Raw genomic sequence first — 14,120 nt, forward strand, 5'->3', positions numbered from 1 at the left:
GTTTTTACGATCACTTAAATAAGTACACTCTACAAGTGGTGGACTCAACAGCGACCATATAACGAATAAAATCTGGCGAATATGTAACGAGAATCTGCTGTATAAAAATTGTCAACGACCTCCACATTATGGACTATCTTATAAGTACGTTAAATATTTGTATGTATATAATTTTATAACAAAGCGTTCATAAGCAAACTTCGTATAACATTTTTCTCTCATTTTCATTTGTAAATTACGCTCCTGAAATATCGTCGCTAAAGCAAGGGTCACCCTGTATGTTAATACTCCATATATTTTGTACATTAAAATAAGTAATTCGGTATCTCCGAGTTTTCAGTAAAAGCCCTCGGAATCGGAAGTTTGAAAAAGTATTCCGCGAAGGAAGCCATTGAAGCTATCGTCCATCGGTTATTCGACTTCAATGAAGTTTCGCCAAGGTACTCTGATCTCGTTCCAGCCCTGGGGCTACTGAAATATCGCTCTTCGAGCGATCGATTCCCGAGTCCACAAAATACCCGTGGCCACATTCAAACAAAGCGAGGCTCAGGCAAACAGCTCGAAGCTGCGTTTCATCCAGGAGAAATAAGTTTGACTGGGAGCACGTTCCTTGCCCTTGATACTCTCTATTTATGCCCGATTCGTACGTAAAAGGGAACGCAGACGTAAGGAACGACATAGCGGTTCTCGGGCGTGTAAATCTTTCGGCGAGTTCTCGCGTGTTTGCAGAAACAAGGTAAATACCATCACGGCTGCAACTTTATTCTCTTCGTGAATCTTTCAGTTTCTGTTGCCTCCTTTTCTCTTCGCGGGGCGAATTGACACGAGCCTCGTAAATACGGGAGTTATCATCCAAAACGTTACGAGCCCTCCATGACTGGCTGAAGATTGGATTTTGCATTTCAAATAGGTTAGCGAAACGAATATTTATCGGTTGAATTAACATTTTCCTTACTACTACTAATTTAGGTGTGTTCCAAATGGTATAATCATTTGTTATGCAATCGTGTGAAACTTTTTCATAATTTGCTGTTGCTAAAATTGAGTGTGGAAAACTCTAAGAAACTAGTTTTGATTCAATTCATATCTCTAAAAAGTATTAATAATTCATACATAGGTACAGTGATTCAGTACACAGAGTACAAAAATAAAAAGACTCTCTTGGGTACATGAATCTATATATAACTTCAGAACCTGCGCCTCTTTAATTTCTTTCTAATATTTAAAATATGGCACATAAGTTAACAGTTTTTTTATTTCAAGGGATACTTAGATTTTCTTCTCATATTAAATTCCACCTCTATCTGATTACCTTATATACTTCTTGCTTTTTACATAATTACTTACTATGTATAGCTTTAAATTCAAAATTTCTTTCATTTTCATTCTCTACAATTTTATTAATTAAGATACTTCTTGATCAGATTCGATTTAATTGACGGGGCACAATGGAGGTGAACAAAGTGTACGTGAAAACACGGGCCGAGTTCGGCAAGCAATGTATCTTCGACCTTTACGGGCCGATGATGGATCTCGAGATCATGCCAGATCCCACTCAGATGAATGATTATCTGTTGAGATCTTACTGTCACGTTGGCGTGCAATACGCGAAGCAATTGGCACTCCACGAGGTTAGTTCAACGTTATTCAAGAAGATTACTGGTGAACCAACGTAGCTCGTTGCATTCACCGTTAATCTCAATCGGCCTAGCTGATTATTCCCGATTCCGATACACGACCTTCTTCCTTTGTGAAACTGTAGCACGATGGAGTTAGACGTCCTATGACGTTAGAGCTACATTGCGCTGTGTTTGATGTCCTCGATGACTTCATGAAAGGTTTTAATTAGTCTGTTTTAACAGGTGCAATATGGAGGCTTTTATTTTAAATTGCGCGTTGAAATATTTGAATTAATGCTTCTTTAGTTGAGCACAGAATCATATGGATTATTTCTGTAGTTGAGAGACAAATTAAATCAACCCTACTTTTTTTTTAAATTAATTTTTTCACATGATCTTATTGCTTTCTCTTATTAATAAAGTAATAGACATTTTGTTAGGTTACCCTAGAAGTGAAGAACATTCAATAGTATAAATTTTGAATACTAATATTTAGAAATGGGTAATCGCATTTGGTTTTTGGTTTCCCTTAAAAATAACAAAAAAGGATTTGGGTTACGTTGGCTTTCAGGTACTTATCGATTATAAAGTAGACATCAAACGTGATGTCTCCATAATGTGTACAGTTTTACAATTGCAATTAATTGGGAATTCCCCTCTTTTCCATATAACACGGTACGAATTACTCTGATTTACACTAATTCTGAGTTTCTTATAACGCGTTTCCATATAACGGGGTTCGAATTAATTGAGTTACGGGAGAGTTGACTGTACTAACTTACTGTGTAGAGCAGGTAAGTTTTAACGTGATTTTCTCGTGCACAAAATTTGTGGAATAACATTATTTACTAGTTTAGGCATTATCTAGTATTATTCGTACGTACCTGAAGCGGAGTGAAAGTTCTATTCAGAGTAAAAATAAGAGATACTTCTTTCCTTACCCTAAACTTATTGATTGGGAACATATACAAGTGTTTTTAAAGAGATACAGGAAAAACCACAGGGGAAATTGCTAGTAATTAAAGATTATAAATTAACATGCAGAGATATTGGTGCGAATGAAAAATAGCCGACCATCATCGTCAGTTTCTGCATAAATCCCCTAGTCAACAAAATGTTAAGACTCATTTCCTCCCAACAATACTTGTTCCTATATGTGTATAAAATAACGAAGCAGTGACAACAAAAACATAACAAAACTCTTCTGTTCTTTTTTTTCTCTCACAAAATGCAATCCACTAGCATTCAATATACGGTACATGATATTGTTCTCGACTCGAGTTTCTAATCAATAGTATTAAGCTCACCTTATCTCGGAGAAAACCGCGAAGCAGAACGAATAGGCTCCCAAGAAAGTGAAAGAGGCAGAAACACGAGGAACCGCGTAAATCGACGTAGCGATTCGTGCGTTACGTTGAAAGCAGCAGAAAAGTTTATTTATTCCAGGAACTGATGCTCGCGCTGTGCCGCGATAGAGAAGCGGGTTCATCAACTTGTTGAAAGCTCTCAGTTGGATTCGGGGCGAAGGTACAACAAATCCAACGAGAACTTCATTACTTGATGCATCGAGCATGCAACTTTCTACATGAAACGCGCTTTCGACGGTATTTTATGTGTTTCTGTGGCATTTCGTGGCTTCCTCCCTTGAATGATACTGTGAGCTTTGATTATCAACGACGAATCAAATATCTGGAGTGGTGTTCCACGTTTTGAACGTTTTTCGATGCTTTATCTACATTTTATCGCAGATTTACACATCACTTTCAAATATACCTTAAATGAAAAATCGTGACTTAGTAGTTATCATATCTGAGCTGATTCCTATATTTTACAACAATATTTTCAATAAAGATTTATTAAATGAAGACGATTCCAGTTCATTTGTACAGAATTTTGTTTGAAATATATTTTCGGTAGACTGTCAAAACCAGCTGAAATATCGTGACAACCGATTCAGCTGAAGTGGAAGAATCGGGAGACTCTTTGCTATTCTAGGAGTTATGTTCGTGTCAAAACAGAGTTACAGCTGAAATGTAATACGATAGTATCATTTTGAATTCAATTATTACAAAAATTACTTTTTTTAACATTCAGAACTTTTTACTTTATTAATTTCTGCAAGTTAGTTATGGATACCTTTTATTGTAAGTATTAAAACTTGAGTTAATTGAATAATAAAATATTCATTGTTATTATCAGCATCTTCATACCTCTTTTACTTAATTGATAAATATTATTTCCACTACGCAACACGTATCCTTTTTCATTTCGTTTCATAAACTCATTATAGGGAAACTCCCAAAGACTCGCTTTCCTAATTTTGAACTAATTTCGATTTTGAGCTCAGTGAAAACGGTCCTCGGGTCTATTAGAAGAGCAAGTCTTGTTTAGCTATTTACTAAAACTTCGTTAGGTTTGTAGATTGAACAGTGTAGGTTTATAGTTCATCCATAATGTAAAGTGTACGTATTGGGGACCAAATTATGCGGACCAATTAATTTCTCATGCAAATGGGTAACAAATAATTAACCCTTCATCAAGTACACAATTCTCTAATACGTGCCCACCTCTATAGGAGATCCCACAATCTCTGTTGTACTATTAAAATACGTGCATGCGAAACGATGCAAAACCCCTCTCATTTCGCAAACAACGCCAGCCTAATTCGATTACCTAAACGCTAAGTCTAAAACACTTTGGTATTTCAGTTTTACCTTCGCCAAACTTAATACATCGCATGATACGTTCCTCATACGAGATTAACAATCTTATATACACATTCATGAATGATATTAATTTCCACTGTTTCACCTATAAACTAAATCGAAAACATTATCCACTAATACGAAAAAACTATTTAAAGATTAAAAACGTAGCTCATTAAGAATAACATGACGTCAAGTTAGGATCACTGTGTGTGATAGTTAACCTATATGAAAACTTGCAAAAGCTCGTAAAATGTGATACTCAACATAAACCTAGAGACATTGTAGGAAGGGGATTCGATTTTCCGACTTCACCGACTGGCGTCATTCTGATTTACAACTTTTGCTCAAATTTGCCACGTTCGCGCGATAAGTTTCCCGAATTTGACAAAGTGGTCACGTGAATCATTCCCCGAAGTTGACTTTCTCGAGATCCTTGCCCAGAATCGTGTTTGCTTCTCTAGCGTTCCCGATCTGACGGCCGTTTTCGTGGAATTTCAGGCCCAGACTATCGGTACAACGTCGAGGAACAGTGGAATGTACCACTTTGAGGGTGGATGGCCGAGGGAGATCAATCCCAGGGATGAGGAAACGACTCTGAGGTTCCGCAGGAGGATCGAGAAGGACGACAACTGGGCACCGAAATTACTTCCTTTGTTCGAAGTTAGTTGACATATGGAACGCTTGTTTTTGGGCCTACTGTTCAGGCAGCGTGTATCAAAAACGGTACACGTTGTGAAGTTCTTTGAACGCGATATAATTCTATGTCTAGAGAGCCAGACGAACCCAAGAACAGGTTTTTCAAAAATGTTCGTCGATAATTTACAGAAATAAATAAACTGAATACCTGTGAATTTTTAATGTAGCTACAATGTGTTTACATCATTATTTTTTATCGTAGGAACTCAGTAATCCAATTAGATTATATGTAGTACTAATACTATGTCAGTTGAAAGTTAAATATTCTTCTGAGCAGTCTGTATCTTTAGAATATATTGGTTTTATTAAGAGTGCTTAACTATAACTAATTAGGATTAGTGGAATGAAGCTCTAAGTATTCAAATGTAATTGTTCTAGTAATAAGGTCGTTGAAAGAAATTTGTTTGCAGAAAATGGAAGATAGCATTCTTCAAAATGGTGCAGTCAACATTTACCAGCATTATTTCGACGACATGATACCGACGCCATTGGTCCAACATCTCGGTTTCAGGTGAGTGAATACACGTTAAGCCGCGTTAAAAATTCATTCGGTTTGCTCTCGGCTCGTTGACGTAGCGCATAAGACCATGAAAACGCAAGCATTTTTTAATTAGCAGAGATGACTGAATCACGAGAATTATTATACCACTAATTTATGAAACCAATTTTTTAATTACTCGATACTCAAGATCAAAGGGACACCTACAGCTTGAATGTTTCTAAGCGAGAAGGAAATTAGTTTGGTAAAGAATATGATAAAAAAAAAAATTGTAATTGTATAATTAAATACTATATCCTTCTATTTATGTTTATTTGCAATAACATATGAGATTAATAGGATAAATTGGTATATTTTGTATAAGAACTAAAATAATTGCACTCATTGTTATTTAAAATTAGTATCGTCATTTTATGCTAATCTTTCTTATATTTATTTATTGGAAACACCACTAATAAACCATTAATAAGTAGTTCGATCCAGCCATAGACAACGTAGTATAAAAACGTTAAAACTAATCTAGATTGAGGGGGAACAGTTTCACCTGAAACCGCTCGTTGCTGCTTTAATCAACGCTATCACAAGCGTAAAGGGGTTCTCGTAACGATGATCACCATAGGCATCGTTTTTCTTTTTCAGATCAGCGAACGTGTATTCGGACCCAGAGGTTCCACAAAGACCAGTGACCAACATTTCCTGGTCGCCGGATTCTGGCAGCAGGATAGTGGTCTCTTACTGCTTCTTGAAGTTTGGGAGGCTGCCAGACTACAGTAACAGGCTATACATCTGGCAGGTTGGTAGGTAGAAGAAATCCAATGCAACGCTTTCACATCTTACCTCTCTCCAGATCCTATTTTCACCGCATTAGCGAGATCGCGGGGATATTTGCATCTTCTTGTACCCCTTTGGATAGGGCCTTCCGTCAGGCCTGTGACAGGAACATTCTACTATTCAGGAATCGCTTTAGGATTGAAACGAGAGACGAATGGAGAACATTCGTTGCGTCATTGGCTAAAAGACTGTCCTTTTTACTTCAAAATTTTCCAGCCAAGACGCAAAATATCCGACTTCAATTAATTCGCATTAGAAATATTAAATCAAACCACTAAGGACTACCTTGCTAAAGTATCCTTACTTCCCACATGTCAGACGCCGCAATCACTGTCACAGTCTGAAGCTTAAAATTCATGTACTTTGCATGCCATTCAGGGAAGACAGACTTAACATTCGACGTTAATCGTCTCAAAGTTCAACGTACCATTCTTAAACGAGCCTATACGCGTCTCCAGGGTCAAAGCCGACAAGGGTACTTCACAGTTGACGCGAACTTACTCTCGGCCCTTCGAATGCAAAACGTGTGATTGAATGCAAACGAGTCGATGAAAATCTCTCTTTTCTACGTGCGCTTAAGCCGGATTGACGAACGCCTTCGTTATTTTGCACGCAGACAATCCCAATGAGCCTTACATGTCGCTGGAGCCTTTCTGCCCGTGCGTGGTGTGCGAGTTTAATCCTCGGGATCCTTCCGTCCTCGCCAGTGGTCTTATGACGGGCCAAGTCTGCAACTGGGATCTCAGAACCGGCACAAGTCCTGTTCAATTCTCTCATCTGCAATTCAGCCACAGGTAAGCGTGGCAGAGACACGTTCAGTCATTGCCCCTGCAACGTCAAATATTTCCCTTCTTCTCGCGTTTCACCTGGGTAACGTTCGCCCGAGAACATTTTCAAGCTGTAATATCACAGAATTATTACTCCCCTTTGTTCAGCGCAAAAGTCTTTCAGCTGGGCTTTAACTTCTGTTTGGCTTCAATGTGTGTTTGGCGAAGATTGCCTGGTCGCTCTTTGTTCTAGGTCTTTTCCATGATGATGTAGTTCATGGAAGATTGTAGGACACTTTGGGGAACTAGAGTTGATTTCATACTTGCACATTGATTAGTAGAATTAGCTTTCGAACAAGCTGTTAAGTACGTAGCAAATTTCATTTGATTGATATACATCCAGCTGAGACGAATCTGGCTGCATTGATACTCTCTATCTTGTTCTTACACGGGAGACATTGAATAAGAAAGAGAGAGAGAGAGAAAATGTCGATGCCACTAGAAGCGTTTGAGTTGGTTGTACATATTTCAGAAGGTAAGCTTCAGAACGAACAGAGTTTGATAGTATTGAATATCTGAATGTGTGGAATCAGTGCTTAATTTCTTATCTACGGCTAACAGAACGCCTTGTAATTGGTGTCTTGAAATTTTAAGGGGTTGTTCTATATGCTAAAATAAGGCGAAATTATGTTTTAGATTTCGTTTCTGAGTTATTCATTGTTGCGAAAATGTGTGAAATACGTCTGAAGTGTGTCTGATGTGATTCTTGTTCTATTGATTTCGCTGTGTCTGACTCGAGACTTACGCTTTGTCTGACTTGGAAGTTATTCCAGATATATGCTCGAGGCATATTCTATTAATTTCGCTATGTCTGACTCGGGACATATTCTATTAATTTCGCTATCTCTGACTCAGGGCTTAGTCTACTGATTTCTCTGTATGTGACTTGAAACTTGGTTTATTAGTTTCGTAATGTCTGGTTTTGAACTTATTTTACTGGCTTCGCTATATCGAATGCATGTCGACAGTAGAATAAGTCCCAAGTCAGACACATTTCACGCGATTCTTAGTCGTTTCCTCAATGATTAATAACTCTGAAACGAAGTATCAAACACATTTTCATCAGTCTTGATTTTCCTTTTATTCTAGCGCGTAGAATTGTCCCATAAACTTTCTGACATCTTACATCGAATCTCCAATACAGGGCGAGTCACACAACTCTATCACCCGAATTTCCTTGTAAACTACTTGTATGAAAAAATATTTTAAACGAAAATTATTTAGTATCAAAAAGAGTAAACCAAACAGGAGCATACTCTCGCTATCAAACAACTTTCATTTGAAACATTTTCTCATGCATTTAATAATTCACAAGAAACGTCAGGTAATATAGTTCCGTGACTCACCTTGTGTAAATGTAAAACATACACTCCTACGTTGACTATGGGAATGCTCATAAATCCCAGTAGCAATCAAAGGATTACTGCATTATAAAAAAAACACCTTAACACTATAAACGAATAACACCATTATTCTTCAGAGAATACATAAACGCCGTGAAGTGGATACCAACGAAAAGCAACACAGACTTCTTCTCCACCTCGACGGACGGTCGGGCGATGTGGTGGGACACGCGATGGCTCAGTAAACCGATGGAAGTCCTCATGATGGACCTGGAGAACCCCAACGAGCCAGACATAAACAGAGCTATTGGAATATCGTGCCTGAATTTCGGGCCAATGGTGGGCACCAAGTTCATGTTCGGAATGGACAACGGCATGATCCTGACAGGGTCTAGAAAAGTGAAAACGAACGCTGAGAAACTGGCGCTCAGATTCCCTGCACATTTCGGTCCTGTGGTCTCTGTCGATCGCAACGTCTTCAATCCATCGGTGTTCCTCTCCGTCGGCGACTGGACGGCTCGAGTATGGGCGGAGGATACCAGGGAGGGAAACTTAATTTCCACCATGTACGTTAGTTTTGGTACGCTGCTGGTATCGTACGTGTAGATGTTTGACTTTGACACGCTAACCATGATTGAGTACACCTGATAACTTTGGAAACTGGGGCGGTTTGAAGCTCCTTCCTAGGCGAGGCTGAGCTAAATTGCTGGAGGACTGAATTAATTTAATGGGATGGCAGGTTCGAGTGAACCACTTGCGTCTTCAAAGTGTCTTATCCTATTAATTGCGAACGTCTTGTTTGAAGCAAATGTTTGGAAAAAATCTGATAGAATTTTACTTTATAGGGTAGACTCATGTCGGAGGAAATTATGGTACATTTTTACAGCGTTAGATTTCTGTATTTGAAAGTCAGACTAATCCTATTTTTAATCCTAAGACTACTTTTTTAATACTCAATAACATCAGAATAATGGAGTTTTTGTTATTGACTAATAAAGCGTGATTTAACACAAATCACATGGTTCTCGAAATAATTTTATCAAGCAGAAATTTGATTGATTGTCGGATAGACGGATTCAGAGTGACCCGTATTTCTTCAAAATATTAGATTCATTACCAGTATTTGTTTAGTAGAAGCAAATATTTAGAAACCTGATCAATCTTCAATAGTAATGATAGATTTCAAACTGTTCCCATTGCGGTTTCTAAGCGACATGCATATGTAGTTTGTTATAGCTGTTCTCGATCCAAAACTTTGTGTAATCTGTTCTGTTTGTTGTTTAACTTTCGCTCAAACATTTAACTAACAAAGACAATGGACTGAATTTCTCATTCGTCGGTGACCTATATATCTAACTATATTCTTCTATGACAAGTCTTCTATTATTTCACTATTTGTTATTTCTAATCATTTTCAATCGATCAATACCTTCAATTATCAGAATAAAATATGACTGTTTAATTCAAAATAACTAGAATCTAGACTTATTTGCAGATTTATGTTACTATTTAATTTAACTAATGCTACAGGGTGTTTCCAACCATGTGGGACATTTTTAGAGGGTCTATTCTAGACTTAGTGCTATTTTATATTGCTTACGATGTGATACCTTCCTCAAGACCTATCACTATGTGCTACACATTCATGGAGTCGAAATATTCCAGTGCCTAGTAGGACTTTAGATACGTCTAAAGGTGACATATCATAAATTACCTTCATTGAATCGTTGTATCATCAGGTTCCTGACCGATTATCCAACTGGAGCTTCTTGGAACAAGATAAGGCAATCGGTTTTTTACGTGATCACCTCTGCCGGACGCCTCCTAGCCTGGGACCTTCTTCAGAGCATTCGACAGCCCATTTTCACGTTGCAGCTGTGCGATGAAAGTCTCACCGTGATAGCGCCATACGAAGAAGGGAACTTTTTAGCCATTGGCAATTCCGTCGGGAAGGTGTTCCTCGTCGAATCGACGGAATTCCTCCAATCGTTTGACAGAAAAGACAGAGGTATCTTTTCTGAGGTAAATGAGCGTGAAACAAACCTCTTTTTCTTCCATCATAATGCTTAACAACCGTGTCGAGCACTCTCTTTTTACCCACCTCGTTTCACAATGATTTATTATGATAAACAATGCATCTGTGAATTTCATTTTTGTTTGATGATACCTTCAAACAAAGCGACATATAATATAAAATGTCTTTGTGCATATCTCAATAATTAAAACCAAGGGGTGGTTATATCTTTCATCGACATTACTCAACGTAGAGCTACGTAGAGCTAGACAATATACGTACTCCAAGTTTATTGAAATCAGTGAGGTGTATCTAGCGATGAGATTCAAATCTCAATTTCGAAGCTTATCGGGACTGTGCAGATTTGAATTACTTGGAACATGATCCGAAGCTCAAAACTTTTGAAGTTCTTGGTAAGTCTTGATTCTTGTCTTTAAAGTTTCCATACTTTTTGAGAGTCTTGATCGTCTTGGAAATCTTCCAAATCTACCAAGGCTTTCAAGACTTTCAAGACTTTCCAAGTTTCTCAAGTCGAAACGAAAGACTCGAGATTCAAGACTTGTTAAGACTCAGGAATTTCAAGTTTCGCATCATATTCGAGGCAAAAGATTATTTCTGAAGCAATAACGAAATACAAGCATTCATTAACCAGTATCTGGAACGATGTTCGAGGCTAATGAAGGCCGTAGATGTGCGGCTGAAGGAAATCAAATTAACGCAGAAGATCACGGCCGAAGAGGAACAGGAAGCGGCTGTTGCTATTGCAACACGAGCCCAAGGAAGGCAGAGAAAGAAAATGAGAGGCGGGCCTGATATGAGGGATAGGGATCGCGATTCGAAGAACAGCAAAGACCGCATACGAGGCCTCCAAAAAGACAAGAAGAAAGTTCGAGACGAACTTCCAGAGATGATTGACGCTGAACAGAAATATTTCGAGATCGTGGAGAAGGTAATGCATTGAGTTAGAGATCTGTGGAACAGAAACCGACACCGCTGAATCTCTCGTTGATTTTTTATTCTCTCCTTGCAAAAGTTCCATTTTTTCTATCTGAGATATTTTATGGGGAACGTAACATTCTCTATCGTGAATATAGAATTAAATAGAAGAGTTGGGTGAAGGTTGACGAAAAGAATGTTCCTGTTCTTAAGTTCTCTAATTTTAATACAAATCTTCAGAGAGTTTTGAGAAGGAAGAAAGTCTGAAAAGATTTTGATTATTTTTAGTCTGCTCTGAATATTCTGTCAGAAGCAAATACTTTCTACAGGATTATGCAATTAAAAGCACATGTGTCAGACATTCATAGGTTTCATAAAAATCAGTGTGTATTAGCTGATGCTACACGTGGCCTCATTTAATACATCCTAATTCTCACTTAAAAACTGTTAGAGACTTTCTTGCTGCTCAGGTCTACCTTTTATTATACACATGTACCTACTACATAGCGACAATCTATCACCAGACGCTCGTGAAGTACGAGGAGGAAGGCGACCCAGACGTCTGTCCAGTGCGCTTTACGTTCGCACCGATGAAGAAGCAAGACCGAAGGCGAAGAAGGTCGATGCAGGCCATAGACGAAGCTCAGGAAACCGCCTCAAAAGACGAGCAGAGAAAGAGCAAAATTAGGAAGAGCCACTCGAGGATGGATTCTACTAAACGGAAGCGAACACTGAAATCGATTTCGCAGCTCGAGAAGCCAATGAAGACAGTAGAATCCTCTTCCCTGCGCTCGTTAATGGAAGACAGCTCAACGAAATTTACCAGCAGGACGGCCATAGGACGAGAGAGAAAGAAGAAGCAGAAGCCAAAGATCAAGTTCTTCTTGCCTACGCCGTGCAAGGGTGAAGTCTGTAGGCCGAAGGTCTGCTGCTGGAGGACCGGAAGAAGGAAGAGAGGGCGAGAGAAAAAGCGAGGAGAAGACGCGAGCACGTTGATGGACAGCGTGCCGATGATGCTATCGAAGCGTCATAAGAAGCGGTACAGTATTCTCAGAGAAATGCTGGAACCGCCTTCCGTACTGCGGTATGAAGTCGAGAGAGCCAAGAGGGAGATCAGGGAAGCTGCGCGCTCGGTTGGCGAGGGGAAGAGATATATCGTCGAGAGAGTATCGGAAAGCAGGTGAGTGGTCGCGGAGAGAATGTGTTTGATTCGAAAGAACAGAGTGTGAGAATCTTATTTCTTCTCGGGGAGATACTGTCGGGCACTCGTCCTCTGGCGGGCTTGAGTCGTGACAGCGAAGGGATTTTGAGGTGGCGATTCTAATAAATTCAACGATTTATCATCGTATGTTGAGTCGACTCGATACGATTGTACTGGTAGAGGGCAATGGGGAATCCCATTTTGATTTCAGTACCTATCTTACAAAAAATGCTAAAAATACGTAGCTTGATTGTTTAAGATTAAAACTGTAAAAAGATTATAGTACAGACTCCAAGAAATCTCTATATACAGAGTGTCTCAGCTAAATGGGATCGCCTAAATATACCTCAGTTACATCAGCTCAAAAATCGACAATTTTTCGGCCCACAATTAGTGATTCTTTCATGACCTCATTTAGCTGAGACACCCTGTATGCTACACAAATCGTTAAAAAATAAGCAAAATGTCAGAAATATCACGTTAAACAGCTTAATTATTCCAACATATCGCATATTTTCAACAGACTGCCTCATTACGAGATTAGTGCTAATTCTTCTTTTAATATCCACTACAAACAATTAGTCAGCATCACAATCGAATTTCTCATCCAATTGCTTATCATTCAGAAAAGTAGACTAACAATTGAAAGCAGTAAAGTTTCATTTATAGTTTGATTTTACGTGAACGTTTATCTCATCTCTTTCTCGGAAGGAGGCCAAAGCGACGTGTCCAGAAGCGAAGACAGCGCAAGACGAAGGCAGATCGAGAGGAAGATTTAATGGAGAAGGACTCGAAGAGGAAGGAAATATCTGACGACGATAAGGGAAGAAAAAAACAGATCATTATAGATCCCTGTAGCCCAAAGAAAGCGAAGCACATTGCTGAAGAGTTTTCCGCGATCCTCGGCATCCCCATGCCCCAAATGGTGGAGGAGAAAGTCGACGGTAAAGAATACTTGGAGCAGCTCGAGGCAGCTCGAAGCAGAGTTTATCCACGTATTTCGGAGTTCCAGTCGCTCGAGTAACAGTTGAACGATAGCACTCTTCGAAGTTTCCGCCACTTCGGCTCCAATGAACGCCCGAAACAAGGCAACGATAAGCGGTGAGTGATTTTAGCATTTTCCTGGTACATTATCGCTATTCGATTTCGATAACGACCGTAATTCTTATCACAGAACTCGAGTGGAAGCGCACCCTTCAAGGTAGACGCTGGGATTTCTAGGTTTAAGTTTATTGTAAGTTTTAGACTTATTGGTGAAATAATTGGTCTAGCTAACGTATAGTTAGAGAGAGTGGATGAATTGTGTTCTGTTAATAAATTGTAGAATTTCTAATAGAGGATTTTTAAAGAGAATTTTTAATAATTGTAACTTTTGAAGATTTTGCAATGACAAATGCAAGTCCTTATATTTATTCAGATTTTAGAATATGAAAAATGCTGTTTGAA

General features: G+C 38.8%; 2 protein-coding genes across 4 annotated transcripts in view; one reads left to right on the plus strand and one right to left on the minus strand.

Annotated features, from left to right (window-relative positions):
• Positions 1-14,120, minus strand: part of LOC143179851 (furin-like protease 1) — a 245,303-nt gene that overhangs the window by 79,036 nt on the left and 152,147 nt on the right. The window lies entirely within an intron of this gene.
• LOC143178969 (dynein axonemal intermediate chain 2) lies at positions 1,449-13,698 on the plus strand. The gene is made up of 10 exons (XM_076377913.1): positions 1,449-1,631; positions 4,826-4,987; positions 5,434-5,514; positions 6,142-6,319; positions 6,970-7,147; positions 8,661-9,089; positions 10,263-10,545; positions 11,190-11,486; positions 11,944-12,653; positions 13,386-13,698. Exons 1-10 carry the CDS (start codon positions 1,449-1,451, stop codon positions 13,696-13,698), a joined length of 2,814 nt encoding a protein of 937 aa, XP_076234028.1.

The sequence above is a fragment of the Calliopsis andreniformis genome, chromosome 5 (genome assembly GCF_051401765.1).
Source record: "Calliopsis andreniformis isolate RMS-2024a chromosome 5, iyCalAndr_principal, whole genome shotgun sequence".
Classification (NCBI taxonomy): Eukaryota; Metazoa; Arthropoda; class Insecta; order Hymenoptera; family Andrenidae; genus Calliopsis; species Calliopsis andreniformis.

Coding starts and splice junctions, on each gene's coding strand:
- LOC143178969 (XM_076377913.1), top strand. CDS start 1,449: ATGGAGGTGAACAAAGTGTACGTGAAAACACGGGCCGAGTTCGGCAAG. Junction 4,988..5,433: donor AATTACTTCCTTTGTTCGAA/GTTAGTTGACAT, acceptor ATTTGTTTGCAG/AAAATGGAAGATAGCATTCT. Junction 6,320..6,969: donor GCTATACATCTGGCAGGTTG/GTAGGTAGAAGA, acceptor TTTTGCACGCAG/ACAATCCCAATGAGCCTTAC.